This window comes from Danio aesculapii, chromosome 21, assembly GCF_903798145.1.
Source record: "Danio aesculapii chromosome 21, fDanAes4.1, whole genome shotgun sequence".
Taxonomy (NCBI): domain Eukaryota; kingdom Metazoa; phylum Chordata; class Actinopteri; order Cypriniformes; family Danionidae; genus Danio; species Danio aesculapii.
Window position 1 is genome coordinate 44,080,241 of NC_079455.1, and position 23,448 is coordinate 44,103,688.

The 23,448-nt window shown below is 38.1% G+C and overlaps 1 protein-coding gene across 8 annotated transcripts in view; it reads left to right on the forward strand.

Moving 5' to 3' along the window:
- Positions 1 to 23,448, forward strand: part of add1 (adducin 1 (alpha)) — a 106,252-nt gene that overhangs the window by 32,872 nt on the left and 49,932 nt on the right. For all 8 annotated transcript variants that reach the window (XM_056447118.1, XM_056447119.1, XM_056447124.1 and 5 more), the window contains exons 2-7: positions 2,148 to 2,349; positions 12,837 to 12,999; positions 15,483 to 15,634; positions 15,957 to 16,037; positions 16,862 to 17,011; positions 20,956 to 21,099. In XM_056447118.1, coding sequence (XP_056303093.1) covers positions 2,155 to 2,349; positions 12,837 to 12,999; positions 15,483 to 15,634; positions 15,957 to 16,037; positions 16,862 to 17,011; positions 20,956 to 21,099 — 885 coding nt within the window. In that variant the 5' untranslated portion in view covers positions 2,148 to 2,154. The remainder of the gene's footprint in view (positions 1 to 2,147; positions 2,350 to 12,836; positions 13,000 to 15,482; positions 15,635 to 15,956; positions 16,038 to 16,861; positions 17,012 to 20,955; positions 21,100 to 23,448) is intronic.

The following is a 23,448-nucleotide window of genomic DNA, read 5'->3' on the forward strand; positions in this document are numbered from 1 at the left end:
AATCACACACATGTTTTGGTCATGTTCTAAAATTACCAAGTTCTGGCAATTATTATTTAGTTTTTTTCAAATGTTTTGCATGTAACAATTGACCCTTGCCCTGTTATAGGAATATTTGGTTTAATCACAGATCCCAGTTTAGACAATAATACCAAAAATATGATTTCCTTTTCAACATTAATTGCTAGACGTCTTATTCTGCTTAAATGGAAGGACAAATTTCCTCCAACTTTTAATCAATATATTAGGGACCTTATGTACCATCTTACAATGGAGAAGATTCGGTACTCCACCAGAGGTTGCAGTCAAAAATGTTATCTTATTTGGCAGCCAGTGCTGACATATATAAAACAAATGGATCCAAACTTAATATTTTCAGTTTGACATTTGTTTATTTGTTTCTCACATTTTTTTCCTTCCCATCATCTTATTTATATCTAAATTATTTTATTTCTTTAGTTTACATTTTCTAAGCCTATTGTGACTCTGTGTGTGTATATATGTACAATAGATGAGGGAATATATACTGTAAGTTTTATCTACTTGTATGTATGCATGTGTATATATCATGACATGATGTAAAACAGATTTAAAATAGGCATGATATATTGTACAGAAATGGTGCAGTGGGGTGGGGGGCTCTGTTGGAGCTAAGATAATTTGTCTCTGTTTTTCAAATACCTTTGAAATTGTTTTAATTTAACAGACCAGTTTGTGTTTTGGCCGCGGCATATAGCGGACCCTGAGGCACATCGCTTCACTTCGGTTTATTAGTTATTCTTGTTTATTTCGTAAATAACTGACCGACAAAAACTAAGGTACAAATTGTACAAAACTAAATTTGTTCAAAGAATATTTTTCTTCCGACGAAAATATATATAATTAATATATATTTTTGTGCGTCTCCATCCACTACACAACTGTGTGTTTGTTTCGCTCCACGAAAAAAGGATTTAATTAATGCTCCACTGTAATTGCTACACAAACCCCTGTGATATATTAGCTACATTTTTAATAAACTTCTTTACACACAATTACTATATGCTATAGCCTACTTTAAATAAGTCAAAATATTTGCGATTGTTGACTCATCACAGGTCGCAGCATGTTAATAGCTTCTGTAAAAAAAGACCTACATTTGACCAGCCTTTTAGCAAAGCCTATATTAATATACTGATATTCCTGTGCCAGTTTGACACTGTAAATTAAACTGAGGAGAGTTTAACTACTTCACAACACTCCGTCACCTGAACTCAGCGCGAGGGAGAAGGAGAAAAGTGCAGCGCTGAGGTAAAATCATATTCTCAAGTCCTAATCTTTAAAATAATGACTTGTATTAAACATGTTGATAAAGGGACTGGGATATAGAAATTACAGCGGTGCGTAAAAAATGCTTATTTTCTGTGGAGCGATTGATTTGAGTTAGTAAGTCTGCTTTATTAAAATAAGCTTAAAATAATAACAGCCTATGCTGGTTATTAAAAAGGATTCAGTGTTTTCGTTTTGTAATCTAAATTTGTAATTTAAGTGTAAAATACTCAGGGCAGGCCTTTTATTCCTTTTATTTAGTTTATTCTGTTTTTCTATACAATCCTGAAAGATTCACAAGCAAAAAATTTTTTTTTAAATAAACTAAAATGGGCGGTGATGACGGTAATAGCCACATCACTGCGGTTGACATCTCATTAAGGCGGTGATGCAGTTATCGTCACACCCCTAGATGTTAATAAATGAAACGATAAAGAAAAAAAATCCAGAAAAATTTTAAAATTGAAAAAAAAAAAGCAGAAAAGTTTGTAGAAATAAAAGAGAAAAAATAGATCTATAATCCAAATTAAAATTAATTCATTCATTCATTTTCCTTTGGCTTATTTCCCCTTATTTATCAGGGGTCACCACAGAATGAACCACCTACTATTCCACCATATGTTTTACACAGCGGTTGCCCTTCCAGCTGCAACCCAGTACTGGGAAACACCCATACACTACGGCCATTTTAGTTCATCAATTCCCCTATAGCGCATGTGTTTGGACTGTGGGGGAAACTGGAGCTCCAGGAGGAGAAACAAATAAAACCTCACAGGACCTCATTGACTGAAGTGTGCAGATTCCCCTCTGAAATGTGGATGTTTTTGTTTTTTTTGCAGGTGTGTGATGAACGGAGACTCAGGTGCAGGGGTGGTGACAGCCCCCCCGCCCACAAACCCTCCTCATAAAGAGCGATATTTCGACCGGGTGGATGAGAGCAGCCCGGAGTACCAGAGGGAGAGAAACATGGCTCCAGACCTGCGGCAGGACTTCAACATGATGGAGCAGCGCAAGAGAGTCTCCATGATCCTGCAGAGTCCAGTATGAAACGCATTCATTTCTGCTAATCAATATACAGTTAAAGTCAGCATTATTAGCCCCCTGTATATTTTCCCCCCAATTTCTGTTTAACGGAGAGATTTTCTTCATACATACCTGCACATAATAGTTTTAATAACTCATTTCTAATAACGGATTTATTTTACCTTCGCCATGATGACAGTAAATAATATTAGACTAGATATTCTTCGACACTAGTATTCAGCTTAAAGAGACATTTAAAGGCTTATTAGGTTAATTAGGGTAAAGTTAGGGTAATTAGGCAAGTTATTGTATAACAGTGAGTTGTTCTGGAGACAATCCAAAACTAATATTGCTGAAGGGGGCTAATAATATTGACCATAATATGGCTTTAAAAAATGAACTGCTTTTATTCTAGCTGAAATAAAACAAATAAGACTTTCTCCAGAAGAAAAAATATTATAGGAAATACTGTGGAAAAATTCCTGAATCTCTTAAACATCATTTGGGAAACATTTGACAAAGACAAAATTTCACAGGAGGTCGAATAATTCTCCCTATAACAGTATATTTGTATTGCATTTTAATTTTACCCCATTATACATGAGGATATTCATTTTACTGAGAAATAAATTGCAGTATTGTACATTAATAAACATTATAATCTCCCTTTTAATTAATCAATCAATACCCTTGTGACATTTTAGGAACATGTTCAAATTTCCCCCAAAAAATCCCTCAAAAACCCACTAATAAATATTTAAAAGATACTTTTGACCACAGTAACAACTTCATGCTTAACAATCATTGAATGACTTAAAGGGCACATAGTTGTTTTTTATGATGTAATATTAATATTATGGTTCTTCTGAGTGTGCCAGTTTAGCTTCAGTTTAAAACACAATTCAGATTTTTTTATTATAATGTGTTAAAAAGTGTCATGTTGGGGGCGTGTCCACAGCTCGCTGATTTAGGGGTGTGTTGCTTCACATGTAGATTAGTTTCAGCTTCCCGCCCAACGTAACAAGGAAGCGGGGCCATGAGCTCACCCGCTCTGTGTTTGCAACACAGACAGGCAGATTGAGAGGAGCATGAGTGAGAGGATCAGCAATCAGTCGTACACATATATGACTCTGACACAGACCAAGCAGAGAGTACAAAATCATTTGTGTCTTTGTACAGTTTTACAGCCAACTGTGTGCTAATTTCAAGTGCCGAGCTTGAACACAGAAACTAATAACCACACACACTGAATTAACTTTGACTGAGGCACCGGATGCGCCGCTCGAAGCCGCGACACGGCACACCAGACACTCTCTGTGGCGCGGCAGAAACATGAAGTGTCCCGAATCGTCGCGCCACGCATTTTTGAATTCTAAACATAGGTTTCTGCAGCGGTCCGCGGCGCCCAGCCGTCGACTTGAGTGTACCCTGATAGAAACCTATGTTTAGAACTCTAAAACGCATGCTAGTTAAGATCACAGGGAGCTTCTGTAATCGCGAGAAATGCAAACGGCTGAAGTATAAGGTAGACTCAATAAGAAGTACACATGTTTGCAAACCTACCTAAAGATACAACCAATAATTCCGATTAGAGTGCTAATGTGGAGAATATTGATCTTGTGTTGAGCCCAATGAGCCTTGCATCTAAAAATAGAGCTAGCGTGTTCCTTTAGTGATATCGCTTCGACTCATGCTGAAAATGGCGGACGTGAATTAACAAACTGAGGATATGATGACGCGCCTGTCAATCAATATTGGTGGGTGGGGGGACCGCTCTCCTACGTAAAGTTGCGGTCGGTTTGAAAACCGCTCCAATTGGTCCACCGTTTTTTATGTTGTTAAATTGAAAAAAAAAGCACTGGGTGTGTTTATATCACCCCAATATGATGGTCTATACACCATACATGCACATATGCCTGTCCAAACAGCTTGAAAAGTAGATTTTTTACCATAGGTGCCCTTTAAGAAAAAAAGCACATCATGTGACTTTTATTTAGGCATTTGAAAGGTTGTCGCAAAAGTTATTCTTGTAAATAGAGAATAATATATGTCCTAATACCGATCCCCGAGGCACCCCTTTGTTCAACTTCTAAGATATGAAAGATATAAAGAAATAATGAAAAATAAAGAAATGAACCGGCCAAATGTACACTCACTGTGTTTTGGTAGACAAATAGTTAGCAAACCAAGTGGTAGGTTGGTTTGACATGCCAATCCGTGTGGTCAATCCTGTCAAATGCCTTTAAAAGATTAAGAAAAAGAGCAGTGCAATAATTCTCACAGTCTTCATTCTTAAACAGTCTTTGGATTATAAATCTCTAAGTTAATTTGCAAATGCACAAAACCAACGTTTTAATATTTTTCAGAAATATTTCTTCCATTTTTACTCTTCAATACACAATTTTAAAATGATTTCTTAAAATAAGATAAAAAAATCAGCAGTTTTAATAATTTCCATATATCATGTTTTTGTGCAATTGCACTGCTCCATACACAACCTAAAACATTCATTCATTCATTTTCCCTCGGCTTAGTTCCTTATTTATCAGGGATCTCTACAGCGGAATGAACCGCCAACCATTCCAGCATATATTTTGCACAGCGGATGCCTTTCCAGCTGTAACCCAGTACTGGGAAACACTCAAACATACTCACATTCACTCACACACACACACACTCCAGAGCATAGTCTCTCTCAAGGTCTTTTTTTTTCTCCTCGCCACTGTCACCACTGGCTTGCTTGGATCGGGACTTGTGGAGCTGCGCTTCGGTGGATTCGCTCTACTGTGTTTGAACTTTCAGCAGTGAAATTTAGACCCCACTGAACTAAACTGAACTTCAACTCTGAAATCTGGAGTTTACTAGAACTATGTTAAGCTGCTTTGACACAATCTACATTGTGAAAAGCGCTATAGAAATAAACATGAATTGAACTGAACACTCATACACTATGGTCAATTTAGTTCATCAACTCCTCTATAGCGCATGTGTTTGGACTGTGGGGGAAACCGGAGCACCCGGAGAAAACCCACGCCAACACGGGGAGAATATGCAAACTCCACACAGAAATGCCCACTGAGCCACTAGCCGCATTTCCACTATCGGGCCAGTGCGAGCCAGGGCTTTAATCGGGCCAGGCCGGGCCAATAGCCCGGGAGGTTGAGAAATGAGGCCGAAATCATGTCGCGTTTCCACTGTCGGGCTAGTTGCTCGCAGCGCGTCACGCAAACACCGCCCCCAGAACGTCCCCCGAATCAAACGTCACACAACCCGTCACACAACCCGCCCACTTCAGCGGGAACAAAGAACTCAAATTATAACCACAAACACAACCTGGCATCACTACGAGAGCTGGAAGATGGAGAACACCGAAGCGATTGCTTTTTTACTGTTTGTGGTCTGTTGGTGTAAGGCCAGACAGCGATCCCTGGATAAGGACATTCGAGTTCGGCGGCATTTACTTCGAACGCAGATTTTGGCTGCACGGCGCAAAAGAGCAGCCGAGCGACGAGAAAGAGCATCTTGTCTCCTCTTTACCTGACAGGAAAACTCCGCCTTTGTACTTAACCCCGCCCCGAAGCCCCAGTTGGCCCTCCTTGGCCCAAGGTATTCGGCGGGCCGAAAAAGGCCGGACGCTGGCCCCAAGGAAGCCCTGCTTTGGCCCGATTACGCCCCGGAAGTGATAGTGGAAACACGACTGGCCTTGGCTCGCCCTTGCTCGCTCACTTTAGGCGCGATAGTGGAAACGCGGCTACTGTGTAGCCAAACTAAAAACATTTTAAAAAAAAAATCTGTGTTTTCATATGAATTCTTGATGCGTTGGTGTCATTCAGACATTAGTTCAGCTCTCAGTAAACCCCTCGTGACGGATGTCTCATTATATCCAGCAATCATATGTCTTTCTGCATGTGTGCATGAATACAGAGGAGATCCTGTGTATGCAAGCAGAAAATCTCTTAAGAATAAAGACTCTCTTTATACAGCCAGGAAGATGTGGAAAAGGCAGCTGATGTTCAATCTCTGCTGATTTTCCATTGGTTTTCATACTTTTTGGTCCAAATACCACATAATATTGACAAATGTGAAAACTAGAAACAAAAGTAGTCTTAAGCTGCTCAGCTATGTTTTTAGGAATTGCCAAAAATATACTGTTTGAAAAAATGATGATGATATTTTAAAGAAAGCTGGAAACACCATTAATATCAATATAGGAAAGTCAATGGTTTCAGGTTTCCAGCATTCTTTAAAATATCTTCTTTTGTGTTCAATAGTAAATAGAAACTCAATGTTCAAAACCACTTGCGGATGAGTAAATAGTGAGTAAAAGTTAATTTCTGGGTGTACCATCCCATTTGAAAATGTCTGAGTTGGTCTATAAATGTTTGCATACTTTATACACACATTTGGATTAAGCATCTAGAGCAGTGTTTCCCAACCCTGTTCCTGAAGGCACACCAACAGTACACATTTTCAACCTCTCCCTAATCAAACACACCTGAATCAACTTATCATAACATCAGAAGAGACTCCAACACCTGAAGTTAATGGGTCAGAAAAGGGAGACATCCAAAATATGTACTGTTGGTGTGCCTCCAGGAACAGGGTTGGGAAACACTGATCTAGAGTGTGCGTGCACAAAAAGGTGTCTCCTAACACTTTTAGAAATAAAGATAATACATTTCAGTTAGGGATGCTCATTTCAGTTAATTTTGCCACCCGACAACCGCCACTCCTTAATCGAATATTAACGGTTAACTGGTCAGATTGATATTAAATTATCATTTAATTAAAACAAAATTGACCTGTTTATTTTGTGACTGACACATTAAATATAGCATTTTAGATAAATAAAAATAATAAATAGGCCTGCCCCAGATAGTTTTCATTTAAATTGCAATGTTACGATCCTTGATGAAAATATGTCTAGGGAAATATAAGGAGTAACACAAAGATGACCAAAGTATAAACTGGAGATTAAAATGGCAAGAGAAGACACAACTACAAATTAGCATCGCAAGAGATTTATTGCTCCCACAGTATTTACAATATTTATAAACAATAAGCTGAAGTTGAAAAGGATCAAGATAAACCCGGGAGAGGGAACTGAAGTTGCGCTAGCAAAATCAAAGAAATAAATATAACAAAAAATTCCCTTAAACTCCTCCCCAAACCACTAAATAGGAAAACAATATGAAAAGAAACGTCTTCAGCGCAAAAAGCGCCCTGAGCTTACACTAATCTGAAAAAAATCGAAATACAAAATTAGCGCACTTCGCTAACTAGTGTGTCTATACATCAATAATCCTGCCTGCAAAGTATGTATGTCATGTAACTTACTAGGTTGTTCCAGATCTCCCTTGTCAAAAGTCACAGAAGGATTTTGAATGGAGCATTAGCGGGCTAAAGATGTAAAAACACACATCAGAACTCTCAAATAGGGATGGCTGACGTGAAACTGACGTTTCGACACAGTGTCGAGATCCTGAAGTGCAAGTGTTTCGAAACACTGTACCGAAGCATGATCCGAAACAACCAGGTCACGTGACTAAAGTGTTTCGAAACACCTGGTCACGTGACTCAAGCGATTCAAAGCACCGTTCAGTTCAGAAGCGTTTCGAGACTTGGAGAATCTGCATTTGACTGATAGGGTCAAACTGCTGCTTATGTCACGTATGGCCTAGTGGACTGTGCGTGTGCATGTTGTTACAGAATTCATATAACTTTTGGGTTCGAATCCCGACTTGTTCAAATACTCCAAAATCGTGATTTTATGTATTTTAATAATGTTACTGTTTATGGTGTAGTCTAGATATGATACAGCTGCTGATACGCCATCAATTTAGCATCATTTTTGTAACTGTAAAACAATAATATTTTACAGTACTGTGATGGTTGGGTTTAGGGTTGTGGTAGACGTTAATAAAATACAATAAATGGGAAATTTAATGAATAATATAAATAATTCTTGTTAACTTCTGGCCACAACTGTATCTGATCTAGTAACAACCCTGTTTTATGACCGAAACAAGCTATATTTATTCACAAAGTGTTTATTCGGATGTCAGACTAATGTTGAAACAAAACGATACTCAAACAAAGCATCACTAATTGATATTAAAGCATTTCAAAATAACAGTTTCAGTCTGGATTCGAACCAACAATACCCGCACGCAAGTCAGGAACCCTAACCACTTCACTATATTACTTGAGGATTCTAACCTACAAAGTGGGGTTTAATACCTCAATCTGCTCAACTGTTCTTTGCTGAAACCGTTCCAGTGCGATACATAAAAATGACCACTAGGCGTCACTGTAGAGTGGGGTTTCGAAACGTTTCGAAGCTTCGACACATTTGCTTCAACTGTTTCAGTGTTTCACGAAGCCTCGCTTTGCCCACCACTACTCTAACAAATCTCACTCAAAGTCAACATCAGTAAATCACACTTAAAGTCCACATTGGTAACCGCTACAAAACACACGGACACCACCAAACAGACAACACGCCAAAACAACAACAGCAGCAGCAGCAGCAGCTGATCTCTTCCCGTTGCCGCTTCCTATTTAAAGAGCTCTGCAACAAACGTGATTGGCAGAGAGAGAAGTCGTCGTCACATGGTTGATTTAGATTGGCAGTCCTGTCAGCCAATAGTGCTTTGAAGTAGGCAGTACCTGTGAATATGATAGGGCCAGTATAGAGAGAGAGAGAGAGAGAGATCGGATAGAGACAGAAAGAACATACACGCAAAACTGTGCGGTTCATAACATGCAAATTTAGATTGCAAAATGAAAACACTGACTGAATCCTTTTTAAGAACCGGCCATAGGCTGTTTGTCTAATCATGTTTTTTTTTTTCTTCCTTCAAACAAAAATATTGGGCTACCTCAAATCGATCGCTCCATGGAAAATATGCATTTAATTAATGCTCCGCTGTTATTAATATATCATAAACCTCTGTCAACATTTTTAATAGAGGTCTTTAGTTCATTTTAAAGATTATGTTTGGAGCGTCTGGTTTTAACTTGGAGATTGCACATACAAGTGCTTTTATTTCCTCTCATTTGCAGTTCGTGTGCGCGCTGAAAGACAGCGACGAGGTTTATATGTTGACTTTTTGTTAAGTATACGCTTATTTCACGCGGCCGCCATTTGAAAGAACTAAAGCGAGGCTGCGGTGGGAAGAAACGCGGAAGTATAGGACCAGCACTGTAAACATTGCAGTAACATGCTGTGGACTACAAACCTCCAGCTGTTGCCGAGATTTCAAAATACAGATATGGTGTAAACATCACTTTAATATCAGTCAGTACGTTTAATTTAAACAATTAAAAGCAATTTAGCATTAAACAACATCACAATCTCTGTAAGAGTAATATGCTCAAGTGTCCTCCTAGGCTTCAGTTCATGGCAGCAGGTAAACAGAGGGGACGCTTTCCTGCTTCAGCCTATGTAACTTGGTGAGCGATAAACACTGCAGTCCTCTGTAGCACACCCTCGTGTTGTCCCGGTAAGTTTTAAAACAGTCTAATTCCCGCTAAGTTAAAATTGAAGCGCCGCTGAGCGCGGATGACTCTGATCTTCACGGCTGCTTCGCGATCCAGTCTCCATGTATCTTGTGTTTGCACTCAGTTTACCGCTCTTCACCCAGTGCAAACACAGATACACGGAGACTGGAGCGCAAGCGCGAAACAGCCATAAGGATCAGTCGAGTCATCAAGCAGATCGCTCGGCTGTGTTTGTGCTCAGTAAACAGCGGAGGGTGAACTGATGACCTTCTCGGCCAATCACAAGCATATCTGTTGAGCACGTGAACACAATGGCCAATCAGCGCTGTTTTAAGAAAGCCATCAACAGTGCTTTAAATGTTAGCGGGAAATTGACGGTTTTTCTTTTAATTCAGTAACGTGACAAGTCTAATATAGTGAAAGAATCAGTTCATTAACTTGAGTTTGATAAATGGCATCTAAAACGTGTGTTTGGGAAAGAAAACGTTAGCTAACTACTGCCATTTCCCTTAACTTAGCTGAAAATGAGCTCTGATATCCCTTTATATTTTCAACATTCATTCAGAACGGACCTTCGGGTCACTCAGAAGGCGGTGAAATGATAAATTTGTGTCACTTTCTCTTTGCTGATAAGATATACAGCCAGGTACACAACGTTCCAATGTAACTCCCAACGATACTTCCAGGTTTCTTCCCACCGCAGCCTCGATTTCGCTTTTAAAAATGGCTGCCGCGTGAAATCAGTCTATAGGCTACAATAGATAGATGAGACTGATTGGTTTAATGCACGTTATGCTCAAAACACACCCAGAACTCATTAAGAGAATAAGCACAACCCTGTTAGACCATGCGCCAGGGTGCATAGTGTATTTTTCCGTCCTTAAATTAACAAAAGTGGATTCAGACAAGCCATGCACTTTAGACATTGCGCCTAGATCGAGTCCTTAATCATCATAATAATACTAAAGAGCCCTTAATCAAAACTATAGCCTATTTGTTGTATTTGAGCGGTGCCGGAGCACGGTCCGATGGAGAGAAAACCCTGACGCTCCGACTTGTGGCCGGCTTGTTTTCAAAGCAGCACACAATTCATAAAGTTTTGTTTATGGCGCAGATCCAGGACGGAGGTATTCAGCATCAGCGCTGGTTTGGCATCAACTCCTCTGTGTCAAACTGCAATATCTTTCATTTTGCAAAATATGTCTTTAGGCACATGTGGTTGCATGTGTTACCGTCCCGCAAATTAACAAATATGTGTTGCACATTTATGCAGCCAAACATATAAATATAGCGTAAACAAACATAAAAATATAGCTTAAAGGGGCTAATAAGTTTTACCTTTTAAATGGCTGCTAAAAAAAATTAAAACTGCTTTTATTCTAGCCTAAATAAAACAAATAAGACTTTCTCCAGAAGAAAAAATATTATCAGACATGCTGTGAAAATTTCCTTGCTCTGTTAAACATAATTTGGGAAATATTGAAAAAAGGAAATAAAATTCAAAGGTGGGCTAAAAATTCTGACGTCAACTATGTATATATATATATATATTTATATATTTATTTATTTATTTATTTATTTATTTATTTATTTATTTATTTAAAATCATTTAACTGATACCATTAATCAGTTAAAAATGCATGTTTCTCTTGATTTTTCCAGTTTATTAAAATTACTTTTTCAGCCATCATTTATCATTTTAGGTGTACTCATTTTTGTTCAGTGATCTTATTCATTAATTTGTTTTAGATTAGTTCCAGTTTTGTCAGTACTGACTCAATCTATCATATATGCACACACAAATTATTATAAAGCATCCTGTAGAAAATATTAGTTTAAAAGCAAGATCTGTGATTGAGAGGTGTACTCATATATGCTGAGCATTGAGATCTGATGCTTTCTATTGTATTTAATGTTTGATGATGAGAAAGTAACTCTTGTGATGGTTGTGTTCATACTCTGCTTTATAGAAAGTGTTTGCTCTTGTTAACAAACTCATCCATTATTCAGAGCTCTTGACAGTACATGCTGTGTCATGATCTCTCCCTTTCTCCAGTGCTGCTTTATGCATGCATTTTATACATTGAGTATAAAGTATATTGATTTAAAGGTGCTGTATGTAAGTTTTTATCTCTTCTAGAGCATAAAATACTATAATATGTTTGCAGATACTTAATAAACATGCTCAGTGAACATTCGTGTTTATCTAAAAAAAAAAACAATGCTGAAGTTTATAAAATATTATAGGAAATACTGTGAAAAATTCTTTGCTCTGTTTTATGCAAGAAACATCTCATGGATGCATTCGGGACACATTATCAGTGATGTATCCTGGCATCATTGGGTGTTTCGGGTCTCTCAACATCATACACTCTCACCCAGGTGACCCAGCCGGGGTTGATCAAGTCCAGACTTGTGTCCCAATAGCAGTCCACGAATCTGCCCTCTTAATCCACAGCCACCTTGTGGCCTTCTCTGCGGCTTCACTTGCGAATCGAATGGCCCTTTTCTTTGCCACCCCTGTAATGCCCAAGCGACTGAGGACTTTGCAAAGTGAACGCCCCCGCAAAGCCTCTACATCCCATTTCTATGGGCTCATAGAAAGTTCTCCAGCCTCTCTCCCTGCACTCCTCCACTAATTCCTGGTACTTTGCGCGCTTCCTCTCATTTGCTTCCTCAATGCGCTCTTCCCAAGGCACTGTAAGCTCCAGAATAATTAGCTGTCTTGAAGCTTCTGAGATGATTGTAATGTCTGGGCGGAGACGAGTTTTTGCGACGTGATGAGGAAACCTCAGCTGTTTTCCCAGGTCGACCTCCAGCTGCCAGTCCGAGGCTTTGTGAAGGAGGCCTGTTGTTAATTGTGGGAGGGCCCGGGGTTTTTCTGCAGCTTTAATGAAGTGGAACATCATTTGAGAAATATAAAAAATGAAAATAAACTCACAGGAGGGCGAATAATTATGACTTCAACTGTATGTATATCATGTGTTATTGTGCGTTTGCAGGCGTTCTGTGATGAGCTGGAGTCTCTGATACAGGATCAGATGAAGAAAGGTAAAACTCCCACCAGTTTGCTTGCTCTGCAGCAGATCGCCGACTTCATGACCACCAGCGTTCCCACCATGTACCCCGCGGCCCCACAGGGAGGAATGGCAGCCCTCAACATGAGTGAGTCTATTTCTTTAATTCAATTCATCTTCGTTTCTATAGCGCCTTTACATTGTAGATTGTGTCAAAGCAGCTTAACAGAAACAAAGTTCTTGTAAATGGACTATATGTACAGCTAGTGTTTTTCAGCCTATGATAAATTTCCGGTGAAAGCTCAATGAGACTATTTCACTTTCACAAGGTTCCTTTTACACCATTGATGTTGTAATGTAATCGAATAAATTCAGTTAAATAGACTTAAAGAGCCCATATTATGGGTTTTTGAAAATGCTCTTCCATATAGTGTGTTACACAGCTCTAAGTGAAGTGAAATATCCAGCTAAGGCTTAAATCTGTAAGTGTACAGTGTTTATAACTATTGATTCATCTATAAAAGAGTCGACTCGTAGTGCTTCAAACGAGTCGTCTTGATAACGAGTCATTAGGTGTTTCGTGATGACGCGGCTACCAAACACAAGTAGTTGCACGCGCAAGCCCGGGAGATTTGAAACCTGCGGCCCCGCCCACTAACACAGAAAAAAAGCAACACACACACACAGAGGGTAATCGCGGATGTAACTGAGGACGCGGAGGGTGAGGGAGGTGTCGCCGCCGCGCCGTCTCTATTCTGGATGCGCCGGCCCTGTGTGTGTGTGTGTGCGTGTATGTGTGTGTGAAAAGAGCAAGTAGACTGCTAGGAGATCTCCTCGCTAGTTCTTGGACTTTTTGCTTGATAAAATAGTTAGTCGTCAGTATTTTCTAGTCCATCATCTGTATTTACATTCACCCACTGGCAGCCAAAATCCACTATGAAGCGTGTGTGCACTGTGACTACTTTTATATTGTTGATTAGCTGCTGGGCATTTCACTCTGTCTCGCCCTGAAGCCTGTCAGTGTCGTCGACCAATCGCAGCAGGCTGTCATTGGTCCAATCAGCGCAAATTAGCTTCGCACTGAGGAGGGGTTTGGGAACAAATGAATCGCTGAACGATTCATACGGGAGTCGCTGGGATAATTAGGTAAAAATAAATGCAGATTATAAGACCATGACAGTGTTGTTTGACCTTGCATGCATATTAGACTGTTGTTGGAGACCCTTACGACCTAAATATGACCCTATTTCATGTATAATATGGGCTCTTTAAATAAGATGAAAGACCGTGTAACCGCAAGCGCAGTCAGGATCAGCAGGTGAGCTCAGAAACTCTATTGAAAATACTGGAGTAAAATAAACTCCTATTTTAAAGACATAGCAGGGGAAAATGGAATTGAATGCAGTGCATCTTGTCCGGTCTGAGACCCACGTTATATTGTATATCTATCAGGCAGTGAAGATCCCTCATTTTTGAAGAAATCAGATCTTAAACGTGGCACTTTGAAAATGGAAAGACAGTTCACAGACAGTGCTGAGGCTGACTGGCTGAAATGAAAAGTCTGTGCATATACCCCACTAAAACTGCATCAGTCCAATTTAGTCATTCATCAGTCATTTTGTTGTGTTTATCTTTTAGAAAATACATGCATTATATGGATAAAATTGTAAGTTTTAATTATTTAAAAGTTTTATTCAGATTTCAGTCAGCAGTTTGGTTGTGTTTGCCATTATAATAATTGTTTATATATATATATATATATATATATATATATATATATATATATATATATATATTTTTTTTTTTTTTTTTTTCTCAATTTTTGTTGTTTTAGCACTTTGTGTACGTTATTTATTCAAACTAAATGAAAATGAGAAATTTCGCCCTGGCAAATAACTGAAATTATTATTATTATTCTTGATTTAACAGTTTCTTTATTATTATAGTAGAATAAGAAGTAATCTAACGGCTTTGTTTTGATCGTTACAAGTTTCTCAAATAATTATAAAAAAAAGAAAAACTTGAAACGCTGATTTAATCAAATAATAAACAAGGATTTTATTTGTAAATAATAATAATAATAATAATAATATTAATAATACTACTAAGGAAAACCACCAGAGCATTTAAAAAAAAGCTTCATTGTTTATTTTTTCATGCAGAGCCCTTAAAGAAACCCCTTTAAATTTCACTGAAACATGCTCTGGTGGTTATCATCATAATCGTTGTCATCATCATCATCAGTAGTAGTAGCAGCAGCCGTACAAATAATATTAATTAAAAATTCAATCATTTTTTTAAAGGCCTCTGCATAAAATAATAAAAAAATGATTTAATTTTTAATTAATATTATTTGTAATGCTGCTGCTACTACTACTGATGATGATGATGATGATGACGATTATGATGATGATAACCACCAGAGCATGTTTCAGTGAAATTTAAAGGGGTTTCTTTAAGGGCTCTGCATGAAAAAATAAACAAGGATTTTGTTTTTAATATTAATAGCCATTAGAGTACTCTTCAGTGAAATTAAACAAGAGCTTTAGTTTTTTGGAGGACATTGCATCTGTACATTTTATGTAGAAATGTCTCACAGGTGTGTGTGTGTGTGTGTGTGTGTGTTTGTAGGTTTGGGGATGGTGACCCCAGTGAATGATCTGAGAGGTTCAGACTCCATCGCTTATGAGAAAGGAGAGAAGCTCCTGCGCTGTAAACTCGCTGCTTTTTACCGCCTGGCGGATCTTTTCGGCTGGTCTCAGCTCATCTACAACCACCTGACTGTGAGTGTCTATAAACAACAATTCAGCAGGACATTTTATAGCTTGTCCTAAGCTATGGGAGAGCCTGCCACTATCTTTCAGAGCTGTTTCTCATTTTTAACTCAAATTTAAAAACGCAGCTTTTCTCTTGTGCTTTTTAATAGCAGATATTGTATTTGTGTTACTGTTATTATTCCTTTTCCTTCCCTTCTTTTCTCTTTTTTACATTTACTACAGCACTTTGGCCAACTGAGTTGAACTTAAATGTGCTCCACTAATAAAGTTGAAGGTTTATAAAGTATGTGGGAGTTTCAGCTGAACTTCTGTGTCTCTGTAATCTCAGGTCCGGCTGAACTCTGAACAGGAGCGTTTTCTGATTGTCCCTTTTGGGCTCCTGTACAGTGAAGTCACTGCCTCGAGTCTGGTAAACATGCCTTTGCTTATTTATTTATTTTTTCCAGCCGTGTGATTGGTTTTCAGACTGTGATTACTGTTAGGACAGATTTTATTTTATTTATTTAATTTTATTGTATTTAAATTCTTTTTATTATATTTTATTTTTATTTGATTGTAATTTTAAAGAAAAATATTATATAAGTAGGAAATTAGTTAGTCGAAGAGCTGGACATCTTTCATTTGTGTCTACAGTTTGTCAATACATTGCATTAAATGAACATAAATAAAAATGGTTTAATTAGGAGATTAATTTGTTATTTGTAATGTTTATAAATGCAGAATTTTATTGCTTTGTGTATATATTCCATTTTACCTTTTAAATATTTATAATTTTATTCAGACTTTTATTATTTTTAAACATGATGAACTGTAGATTTTAGTAATTTCCCTTATTTTAATACATTAAGTATTAGCACATATTAAATGCATTTTTAAATAAATTTTAGTTAACTATTATTTATTATATTCCTAGTAACAACATGCATTAAATAATTTATAATACAAAAAAAATATTAAAATTAAATAACATTTTAAAACAATTTTGTCATTCCTAGAAGTTTTTTTTTGTTAAATTTCATCAAATAATTAACTTTTAACTCACTTTTTTGCTTATTTATTTACTCATTTATTAACATGTTTAGATTTTAGAAATCTAAATCAAGTAATATTTAACTTAAAAAAAAAAAAAAACATTTTTGGGGGCGTTTTCAGTGAAAAAGAGCTTTAATGTTTTCATTCAGTGTTTGCAGTAGCACAGTGTGTGTGTTCAAGCAGTGCTGTTTGTGTGCACAGGTGAAGATTAATCTGCAGGGGGAGATTGTGGACAGAGGCAGCACTAATCTGGGTGTAAATCAGGCTGGATTCACCCTCCACTCCGCAATCTACGCTGCCCGGCCAGATGTCAAATGCATTGTGCATATTCACACACCCGCTGGCGCTGCGGTATGAGCTGGTTGATGACGTCACACTCGTACAATTAAACAGATAATTCAGCTGCTTTATCTGTCTGAAACCACTGCAATGGAGTCAAACATGAGCATTGAGAAATGCAATGTGTAAAAATGTACATGAATACATTTCATCCATTACAACATAGGATGCAAATGATTAATTTCAGCTCTAAAAATAATGTTTGCATGTGTAATGTTTGCAAATAATATCTAAACTTACAATTTTACATTTAAAACTGATAATTAAATTACATTTTTTTTTCTTTAAATGCAAAAAAACACTTAATTCATCCATTAGTCCAATTAACTTAAAAGTGGAAGTGTAGCACTCAATCAAGTTTACATTATTTTGTACATTTATTTTCACTTTAATAAAAATATATATCACAAACTCGATTAATGTAACCATTTTGAAGAAAAGGGCATGTTTTACTATAGCTTTTAGCACAGGGGTGCCACCATCTTGGAACCTCGATGTCTGACAGGACGGGGTTGGTTCCGTTTTCTCAGCTGAACAGATACAGTGGAAGTAAATGACTGAACACAGAGACTGCGAAGCCTAAATTAACCCAATGCATGAAGTTGTGGACGTGCATCACAGAGCTGGCGTAAATACAAGCATCAAAGTTTTGTCTAATATATACAAAAATATTTCTATTTTTCTTTTTTTAATACATTTCGTTTAATGCGCTGTGGTCCACTCTCTCACGCTGGTGCAGCGCTGCCTGACGAAGGGATTTACATTCAGACTAATGCAACAATTAAAAATGATACATGACTTCACGCTTTACTAAGTCTTTGTGGATCATGTCAGGACATATTCCCTCATCAAGATGATCAACTCCATCTCTCAACATTTATGAAGGACATAAAAGACTGCCATGTGAAAAGCTGCGCCGATCTTAGTTTGGTTTGAAAAAGAAAAGAGTTAGAGGCTGTAGTAGTAAAAAGTGAAAGTACCCGCTCCCACTACTTAAACTAGTAACCATGGTTGAAACACAGTCAGGCAGTCTAATACAGAGAGTGGACCAAACAATCTGGAATTAAAAAGGGAAAAAATTGAGTATATATATTAGTGGTGGGCCATTATCGGCGTTAACACGAGACACTTATTGCGTGCTAAAAAAAATCACCGTTAATCTATTCTCAAAGTTGGGTTGGGAGCTGGGTCTATTCTACGCAAGCTATGGTGACTTTCACCTTGATATTTTACCGCAGAAGTATACCTGACCGGACAAAAAAGTGCCCTTCTGAATCAAATCAGCAGGATGCCTGACTTTAACTGCAGTTCAGCAGTTTCACTTTAACTCACAAACATTTCATTCATGCCCCCGTGACAAACAGGGGCATTAGACGCAAATAATGAGTAAAGGACTGGTGAGAGCAGTTTGTCAGTAATGCCACTAATATATGGTTACTCCACATGTCTTAATTCAATTTCTGTTTTGTTCAGTTATGACTTAAGTCGCATTAAGGTAATCAAAAATCTCTGTTTACATGAGCCGCGTTTCCACTATCGCGCCTAAAGCGAGCGAGCCAGGGCGAGCCAAGGCCAGTCGCGTTTCTACTATCACTTCCGGGGCGTAATCGGGCCAAAGCGGGGCTTCCTTGGGTCCAGCGTCCGGCCTTTTTTGGCCCGCCGAATACCTTGGGCCAAGGAGGGCCAACTGGGGCTTCGGGGCGGGGTTACGTACAAAGACGGAGTTTTCCTGTCAGGTAAAGAGGAGACAAGAAGCTTTCTTCTGTGTTCGAAGTAAATGCCGCCGAACTCGAATGTCCTTATCCAGGGATCGCTGTCTGGCCTTACACCAACAGACCACAAACAGTAAAAAAGCAATCACTTCGGTGATCTCCATCTTCCAGCTCTCGTAGTGATGCCAGGTTGTGTTTGTGGTTATAATTTGAGTTTTTTGTTCCCCCTGAAGTTGGCGGGTTGTGTGACGGGTTGTGTGACGTTTGATTCGGGGGACGTTCTGGGGGCGGTGTTTGCGTGATGCGCTGCGAGCAACTAGCCCGACAGTGGAAACGCGACATGATTTCGGCCTCATTTCTCAACCTCCCGGGCTATTGGCCCGGCCTGGCCCGATTAAAGCCCTGGCTCGCACTGGCCCGATAGTGGAAATGCGGCTATGGTGTACTCTTAATCAGAGTATTGTTTTAATCATATTAAAATCGTATTAAAGTATTGTTGCCCATGTAATCATACTCAATGTTTGACACACCGTTAGAGCTCTGTGAACTTGTCATTGAGAAGCAGCATTTTCTGTATGTACACATCAAACGCAAGTATGAAATCGCTGTTTGGAGCTTATGTAGTAAATAAGTACATCTTATTGAACATCATTTACTTTCATCACCAATTATTATAGTAGAACACTTTCTCAAGCAGTTTGCGATGCATTTTGGAAACAGGAGATGGACCCCTGTTCTAATGCGCCACCTGGCTTGAGGAACCCGTTCTCAAAGACCTATTCCTTTGGGTAGCACACATATTCTGAATGCCTTCGGCAGAATTCAAATGAGCCGTTTTATTAATCTAGATTAATTTCGAGATTTATCTAGATTTAAAAATGTATCTATACCTACTTATAATATATATCTGACATCTGATGCTTGTGTTTGCAAACCCACAACTTCACGCATTGGGTTAAATTAAGCTTTCCAGTCTCCGTGTTCAGTCCATTACTTCCACTGTATCTGTTTAGTAGAGAGAACGGAACCAGCCCCGTGACGTCAGACAGCAATATTGCTGGATGGTTGCCCTCTAGCTCTAAAATCTGTAGTAAAGCATGCCCTTTTCTGCTAAATCGAGTTATCATTAATCGAGTTTGTTTAATATATTTTCATTAAAGTTGAAATAACTTTACAAAATACTGTAAACTTGACTGACTGCTTCACTTCCACCTTAAACTTGCGTACATTTTAAATTCGTGAGTACAATGAAAAAAAAACTTTAATGAAAAATGTTTATTCAAGAAATTAATTAACTATTAGAAAACAATTGATTAGTTAAGAAAAAAAACAACAACATTAAAATTAAAATATGAAATTAATAAATAAAACCATAATTAAATAAATTGCTAAGTGCAAATATACTTGTTCATGGATTTATTTATTCAGGTTTACTTAAATAAAATGAGACTTGAAATGCACCTCAAAATATGATAGAAGACAAAATTAAATCATGAAATGAAAAATCTTGCAATGAAACCAAATGGTAACACTTTAGTTTACACTAGAGTTTAGTTCCAAACCTACTTCAATACACTTACTGGTAGGTTTCAAACAAGCCTGAAGGACTCAGTTTGATCAGGTGTGTTTAATTAAGGTTAAAGCTAAACTGCGCAGAGCTGTGGCCCTCCAGGGCATGAGTTTTGACACCTGTGCTTTAGAATAATGGTCCAATGGTTAATGTATTAGTATCAATATTCTTGTAAAGCACAGGTGTCAAACTCAGTTCCTGGAGGGCCACAGCTCTGCACAGTTTAGTTCTAACCCTAATTGAGTGCTTTAGTCTTGTTTGATACCTACAGATAAGTGTGTTGAAGCTGACCTGGAACTAAACTCTGCAGAGCTGCGGCCCTCCAGTAATTTAGTTTGACACCCCTGTTGTAAAGCATTTATTAATCATAGTTTAACATTTACTGATGCATAAGTTGTGCTTGTTAACACAGTTTATACACTTTGAGTTGAACTAATGTTTTTCTTAACTGAATTAACATTTAACTAATGTTATCAAAGATGAATAAATACCATAATAAATGTAGAACTAATTGTTTATACTAGCAAATACATTAACTAATGGACTGTCATTTAAAAGTGTTACTAGAAGTTGGATGGAATAAGAGCAATAATGTGAAATGGGCTTATTTTGCTGTAATATGTCATAAGTTGTTGTACAGCTCCATGTTAATCACTGAAATCATTGACCTGCAGGTGTCTGCTATGAAGTGTGGTCTGCTGCCCATTTCGCCTGAGGCTCTGTCGCTGGGAGAGGTGGCGTACCATGATTACCACGGTATACTAGTGGACGAGGAGGAGAACGTGCTCATACAGAAGAACCTGGGTCCCAAGAGCAAGGTACCAAACATGAGTGATTTGAGAATTACGGGTTTTTTTTGGCGTCTCCAAAGATGAAGCTATTGTGACGATTTGAACGATACACTGCTAAAATGCTTTACTAATGGCTCGTTTCCACTGATACGGTACGGTTCGGTTTGGTACGGGTCACCTTTATCAGGCTTGCGTTTCCACTACCAATGGTACCCTTTTGGTGGGTGTGGTGTATGACAGAAAGTTTCAGTCGACGTCATTCTTGCTGGAGGAAATGTCTACAATAAAGCTGTACAGGTCGCTCACATATCATATGAGAAGCTCTTCTCACAACACAGATGCTTCATACACATAAAAATTTGTGTATAATGTTTATTACTAACTTTATGAACATGAGTTGATTATAACTGCAGATCAATGACAGTGCGAAACAGCCTTCTGTAACGTCTGTAATTATATTAAATAACTAAATAAATGAACAGATATAAACACATACAGACCCTTACAGTCTCTGATATGATGCCAACTACAGAAGAACTACATATAGCAGACATTTCGTCAGTATTTGAGTTCAAAACAACACAAAATATAGCCTACAGTCAGTGAAAACCTCTTATCTGTGTATGTAATCTTCAGCAGCACATGTAGCCTCTGTTTGACAGTAATTCAGTCATTCCCAGTTCATATTAGTCCAAAAGGTGAAGATAATAAGTTAGTTAATCATGGCATTTTGTTGATGTTTGCTGAATAATAATGTGCTCCTTTTTTTCCGGCTTCTTCTTTGTTTCTTCACACTTCACTCTCGCGTTTGTCAGTGTCTGACAGGATCGGGTTTCAAAAGCACATCAATAATCAAGCGCAGGTTATTATCATCAGCTCAAGAAGTTTGTTATTTCAGATATAATGTTAGACGCGTGGCGAACACAAGGAAGAAAGCAAAACCGCTCGCACTTCAGACTGCCTCGTAAAAAACTACGAGGGACAGGGTAGATTCTGCTGTACTCCATGCCTTTGTGGCTGTTCAACAAGTCGACGACAAGGTTTGTTTGAGCCCAGATCGACCATGGCTCGTTATTATATGTATTTATAATTCCGCTATAATCTCTTGTTGTGTATTTCAAACATGGCGGGTTTTTTGTTTTCATTCTGGCTTGTTGTGTAAGCGAATGACGTATCTCTGTAAACCAATAGCGTTCAGCTGCGCGTCTAGCTCCGCCTTTTGGTACCCTTTCTCGTGGTTGGTACCCTTTCGAAAGGGTGCCGAAAAAGTGGTACGGTTCGGTTCAGTATGCCTTTTGACAGTGGAAACGGCCATAAAAGCGTACCGTACCGTACCACTCAGTGGAAACGGGCCATTACTTACAGTTTATGTCTTGTTTATAGTCCAAATATCAAAAAAATCTTAAATCAAGAAGAATTTGCACTGGATGAGCAAAGAATATGATCTTGTTTTCAGAAATAAGAAGTCAAAATGAAGAGAGTTTTTCCTTAAAACAAGTGAAATAATCTTGTTTTTGCTTTAAAATGCGTTTATTTTGCTTACCTTGTTGGTGGATGCTTGTTTTAGACAAAAACTCTCTTAATTTTAACATTTCTGAAAACAAGATGATATTCTTGCTCCTCTAGAAAAGGCTTCTTGATTTAAGATTTAACATATTTGGACTGGAAACGAGAGACAAATATAAAAAAAATTGGGACTGTTTATGTCAGGGCTATTCAATTACAAATTCAGTTGGGTCAGATTGTCAAACCAAGAAGGTTAGCTGGGCCAGTCATTTTAACGGCAAAGCAGCTCGTAATGACAAATTTTAAAACCAACACAAACAAAATCATTGAAAAACATAAGGTTTATTTATTGTTTCTCTATTAACTTTGGTCAGTTTGCAGAGCAAAAGGTGCATACAAAAAGAGCTGAATTAACAGAATCTGAGGTCGCCCCTTTGATTGTCATTAATCACCTCATCCACGAAGGCCAGCATATAGTCCTTCACGGTTTCAGAGTCTGTGAATGGCCTTTTATTTTTTGCCAGCATCCAGGAAACACGAAGGGATGCTGCAGTAGCTCTCTCTCGGGCTGTGAATGACCGCACCATGGTAGTACTGCTCCGGTTGTAAGATGCAATCAAACTGCACTTTTGCAGCCCTCTCTTGAGATCCCTCTGGAAAATTGGTGCGAAAAGTGTGGTGTTTCTCAACATGATGCCTCCACACATAGTAATTAAGTACTCCAATGCATTCATTACAAATAAACACATCGGTTTGGCGTTTGGATGTGGCGGTAAAATAAAGTATTTGTCAGTCCAGGCAGGGTTAAACTTACGGTTTTCACTGGCCATTTTTCGTTTCAGTGTTGAGAAACACATATTTATAGTAACC